At 55.9% G+C, this 5,418-nt stretch overlaps 1 protein-coding gene across 1 annotated transcript; it reads right to left on the minus strand.

The window, feature by feature from the left end:
* Window positions 1-2,153: 2,153 nt before the first annotated feature.
* COL26b_014111 (uncharacterized protein) lies at window positions 2,154-2,682 on the minus strand (the record flags this gene model as incomplete). The annotated part of the gene is made up of 2 exons (XM_053186691.1): window positions 2,154-2,519; window positions 2,572-2,682. 2 exons carry the CDS (start codon window positions 2,680-2,682, stop codon window positions 2,154-2,156), a joined length of 477 nt encoding a protein of 158 aa, XP_053029361.1.
* Window positions 2,683-5,418: the final 2,736 nt, after the last annotated feature.

Here is a 5,418-nt window from a genome sequence, read left to right on the forward strand (position 1 = left end):
CTTGCGTCTTTAGGGGTTTCCGGTATCCGCGGCCAACTTCGTGATATCAGGATCTCCGACGGATCGCCATCGCCCGCGCGAGAGGCCGAGGCCGAGCACATGATCACCTAGTTGGTGAACAAGTACCTGCCTGACGCTTGATACGTGTACGAGCAGAAGATTGCCCCCGCAGGGCCTCCATTCGAGAATCAGACGCTATGCAGTCGGGAGTGGTAGCTTTGGTCGTTGCCCTGACCCCAGCCCTTGGTCAGGATCGCCCCATTCGAATCCATGCGCCTCTCTGGCGCCATGTCGCGGCTATCTTGTTGGGATGCGACCTTGAGACAATCATTCGAAAGGAAGTGGGAATCCTCTCATCAGGAGACGTTCTTCTTCTCGTGCAAGCTTTCAGCGGGCATGGCATTTTGGCACTGGGCCAACGCCTCAACGATCACTGACCTCAAATAGTGCTGCAGATACAAGAACAAAACACGGCTTTCATGATCAGACGAGACATGGGTCTGTCGAGCAACTTGCTGCGAAAACTCGAAGATCAAGCCGCCACGAGGACAGAAGAGCGCCTTGCATCACTGCAGGTGGCCCGCTGGAGTGTGGGACAGGCCTTGGCCTTTCTAGAGAGTGGCGTTTCGGATGATTCAGGCATGCTCTTCGGGGATCAAGGTGATTTACCATAGACATAATTACGGGCGAGAATCAAAGATGTTGTCCGCACCCGTGGCGGTGTTCATGGCGGGGGTGCAATCTCTGTGTTGTTGTGTTGGTTGGCGTTCTGGACTGGGACGGCTGGGTGTGCGGCGGTTCCAGCGCTGTTAGTGGATACATACCGATTTTAGCGGCTTGAATCGGTAGGTACCGAGCCACTGTAAAGTAGTTACAGCAGGTCAGGCGCTGTGGCGGCCGGTGCACAGACTGCCTGCGGAGACCAGCTACTGTGGTCAACCAGCTGCGATTTTCAGCAAAGAGACACCCGACCAGGCGGGGATGAGGGGGTTTCCGTACCAAAGGAGGCAACACAAAAAATGGAGCGCGCTGCTTGTTGGCTGCGTCGTCTGCTCGTCTGTCACCAAAAATCACGCTGCGTCATCATCGAGTTGGAACCCGACATGCCGGAATGTGTGCCAACTTCAAGTGCAGGAATCCCGTAAACTCCGTGATGGAAATGGTCCCTTGAGTGGTCCGCACCGGGCAAAAGGGCGAAAATGGTCCCCGCAGGAGCCGGCCCATCGGGGGACCGGCTGGGCTGAAGCCGCGGCAATTGCATACCGGCGACGGAGAGACTGCAAGTGACAGCTGGTGCCTTCCCCAACCCCGTCTTTCGTCTTCCTCTCGCAGTCTTTAGGTATGGAGAACACCCGAGCTGGAGATGGACACCGCTCTAGATACTTGGGGCTGGTAGGGACTAAATAAGTGTAGCAGCGACTCCACCCGTGGTAACGACTCCACCGACGGCAGCGACTCCACCGACGGCAGCGACTCTACCTATCCAGGTACTCTAACGTGGTGCAAACCCAGTCTGACCTTCACAGCATGAACCGCCCCGTCTCGTGGACCACTGTCATACGTTTTGAAGCACAGTGCACACCACCCGGCCGGCCTCATCTCACGGTTTTCTTGGCGCGGCGAGATGGCGGCGTGGGTATGCGATGAAGTAGTCTCTTGTTAGGACACTCACCTTACCACTGTAGCGGAGCAAACTCCGGCGGTGGGGCACCAGCCACGGTGACTGCAACCCCCACTGTGGTCTGTCCAGCATGGGCACCCCTGTGGGTATGAAGGGGAGTCGTTAAGCCATTCAAGTCAACCTCCTTTCCGCTCGGTTGGACGCGCCAAAGGACTCGGCTTCCAAGTGTTCTTGACCCATCTTTGCAATCCCGAGAGGCCCTCTGAAACAGTCACAGCAGAAGAACATTGGAAATGTCCTGTCTGAAAAGCGCACTCGAATTGAGAGACAGAATACTGCAAATACAGCTAGCAACTTCATGATGATACCGAATGAATCAAAACGCCTTCCAGACAACCCCCAAGGTTTCTCCTCCATCCTGCTGTTTCCTTAGCATGCAACGATAGCGCTCGCCCTCTGCGGATATTGGACACTCGCCGTCCCCTTGCCCGCCCATGGCTTTCCTACCCATACTAAAGCAGTAGCTGCAGCATCAGAGCTCAACCGACTGGCTACGACTCGAATGAATCTGGTCTTCTTGCTCGTCGACAATATAAACGACTCTGCTGGCAGAGTCTACGAGAAAGTCGACCTCATCCAACAGCGCTCCATCGATCGACGCGGGCACTCCGAGCGCCACGAGCCTCCGGGCGAGGCTGATAATCTCCTCCATTTTCTCATCGTCGCTCATGTGGTGGGGCTGAACTTGTTGGCAGCTTTTTGGGTCTTCTGGCTTGAAGTCGAGCATCTGGGTCTCCTTGTGATCGGAACCACTCTCGGACTCGAAATCAAGGGTTCGGGATTCGTCGTCGTCGGAAGGTTGGCCGGCGTCGTAGAGGTTGTGGATCTGGATCTCGTCCTGCCAAGACATTGACCGTCAGCTGGGCCGACAACACTTTGGGAATACATACTGGACTTTGGCGTTCAGCTGAACTGCCAGAGATCGGACTAGCGCCTCTCATGGGGGACCAGGGACAGGAGGCGACACCACGGGCGGTCGCGTCATCGTGTCGGTCCGTCATGCTGCTTGCGGGTTCCATGCGGGTGGACATGCTCTAAATGCACGCGGCAGTCTGATGCGCGAATTGAGAGGCTCGTTAAATTTGTGCTGTTTCTGAACAGTAAATGTCTGGATGCGGTTGTTGCGGCTGGCTTGTATGGCCTTCGTGCGTGGTGTGTGGTGCAGTGCGTGTTTGGTCTGGGTCTGCGGGGGTGGGTCAAGGAAGGAAGCCGCATCACGGACGACCACTCCTTCCTTTTCAAAACACGACATCAAGGCATCAGCAGGCGAGACTGCGCGACAGCGGGTGGGCAGGTGCTTCGGACCCCACCATTGTTCATGTCGCGTCGCGTCACACTTCGAAAATCCGCTGAAGCTCCTTCTTTTGGCAGTTGCGTTGAACGGTCCTGCCTCCGGCACAGTTCGAGTGGAACTGGAACTCACGGTTGGCCATCACATCACGTCTGTAGGCTTCCCACCGCCCTTTTCTTCCAGTTAAACAATTCCGCCAATTCCGAAAAGCAGCCCCCGCGTCCTGTAGGTCTTGAGTGTCCGTCATCAAAACGATGTGGTCCTGACAACATGGAATAGGTGCCGTTGCTTCGTTGAACGGACGGCTCGGGACGATCCACATCTCGACATGAACTTGTCCAGTCCGCCACTGTGAATTCCCTGCCAAGGTGGCTTCACCGCAACCGTCTGAATGCCAACTTGATCCCAAAGCATGCCCTTCATCCTCGACTATGACCATGCCCATATCCATACCTGATGCTGCTGAGTCCATCCCTGAACAAGTGTGGACGCACAGGTCTGCAAGCACAAATTTGCACGACAAGTCAAGTGTGGAAAGGCAAGTCATGCTCACTGCCTGATTAGGATTCGTCATCACCTATGATTCGTTGAACCTTCACCACGGCAAGCCACCTTGCGTCAATTTGTCTCCAAGAATGGTTGGTGGCTCAATGCCGATTTGGCAGTTGTTCGGCCATTGGGGCCCCAAAGAGAGGCTCTTGCGGGACAAGACTTTGCAGCATCATGTCCGCAGCATCATCACTCTGTAAATTTCCGGAATCTGGAGCCCGCTGGTGCTGTTGGATTGGTTCCTCCCGATTGTGTCACTAAAAATCGGGAGGTATCCACTAAACGCACTGTAATTATAGAGGGTACCTCCCGATTCTAGCTCTGAAATTGGGAGGTACCCACTAAGCGCGCTGGGACCCGCTGCTGGGCCGTCAACACACCTGTCTAAGATGGCTCCTCATTGCATTGCGCCTGTCTGTGTGTTTGAGGCGAAGCACCAAGTTCACCAAGTATTAAGGTCACGAGGCAAGGCAGAGCTGACGACTGCTATTTTATTACAAGAATCTCAAACTCTGGCCGTGGTGACACTTGCGCTGCCGTTTCGGCAAGAACGAAATCTCCTCACAATGTATGGTGCAAACCCTCCGACAGCACACCGACAGCCTCAAAATGGTTCCCGCGCCTGGGACAGCCACCTCCTGCCACGTGAAAGAAAACTCCGCAGCAGCTCGATCGATGCGCGGAGTGCACAGAGGATGGCATCATACGCTTGACGACTGTCTTGGCACCAAAACTCGGCCCAGTCGTCAGCGGGGCTGTCCGGCCGTTCCTCGACCAGCAGCCAGGACGGAGGACTGGTATCGCAGCTCGAGCGGCATTCATCACAGTCGACGTCACGGTCTGCGGCTTGCGGGCACCAGGCCGAGAGCTCTACCGTCTCCAGCAGTCGTTCTTCTTCGTCTCGGTATCTTTGGAAATGTCCTTGCTTGGCCAGTCTCGGAGCGCGCGCATATCGCGAGTATTGTCTCGGGGTTGCAGTATGTATGGTCGAGCGGTCCGTCTCGAAAAAGCGGTCCGAATCTGCGTCTAGTAGAGTTCAGTACTGGTTGTTCGTCGACACATTCAAAGGCGGCAGACTTACCTGCGACGCGTGAAGGCTGTCCTCCACCTCCCGCATTCTCTCTCGACGGGAACGGGCGCCCTGAGGCCTTCCCAGCCTGCTAGGTCGAGTCGACTTCATAGGGCTCCCCTACCGAGGTGGTTCGGAAGCCATAGGGTACATGAGTTTGGCGGCTGCATGCCGAATCGTCGGGCAGGTCGGTTGTAGACCGGCTGAGGCGGGGCGGAGCGGAGGCAGATTTGGCTGGGGCGTGGAGGTGCTCGGAGCGCCAAGCAGGGTCGAGAAAAAGCGAGCGGTAGGGTGCAAACATTGTCTCGATTTAGCGCCGCAATTTGCCTAGAGTTTTTGTTAGTAGACTCTGTCGCAAGGCTGGCGGGTGACGCCGTGACGGTTGCTGCCGGTCGAAATCGAGGGATGGATGGGGTGTTGAATCGAAAAGGCGTAACTTTGGCAAACACAAAAGGGGACGACCTGAGTCAGCGTGCCTCGGCCTGGCCCAAAATCTCCCACCGACGGGGGAGCTTTTGTGTTCCGCAGAAAACTCCCACTGGACTGGGCCACCAAGTAGGCAAGTCCAGTGTCCGTATGGACCTACCTACCTGCCTTGCCTCACTTACCTTGCGGTACGTACCTCGGCAGAAGATGGCAGCAACCAAATGGGACCACGCACTTGGGAATCGTCAAGGGCAAGACCTCAAACCCCTGGGCAGGTCAAAGACTTTGTGCGAGCATTTCTTTGATGCTGCGACATATCTTCTCGCACAGAAGCACAACAATGAAGTCCAACCACCTTCAGCTTGCTTTTTTCGGCCAGGAGCCAGATCTGGGGAACTCTAC

This window comes from Colletotrichum chrysophilum (genome assembly GCF_026319265.1).
Source record: "Colletotrichum chrysophilum strain AFK26 chromosome Unknown scaffold_295, whole genome shotgun sequence".
NCBI lineage: Eukaryota > Fungi > Ascomycota > Sordariomycetes > Glomerellales > Glomerellaceae > Colletotrichum > Colletotrichum chrysophilum.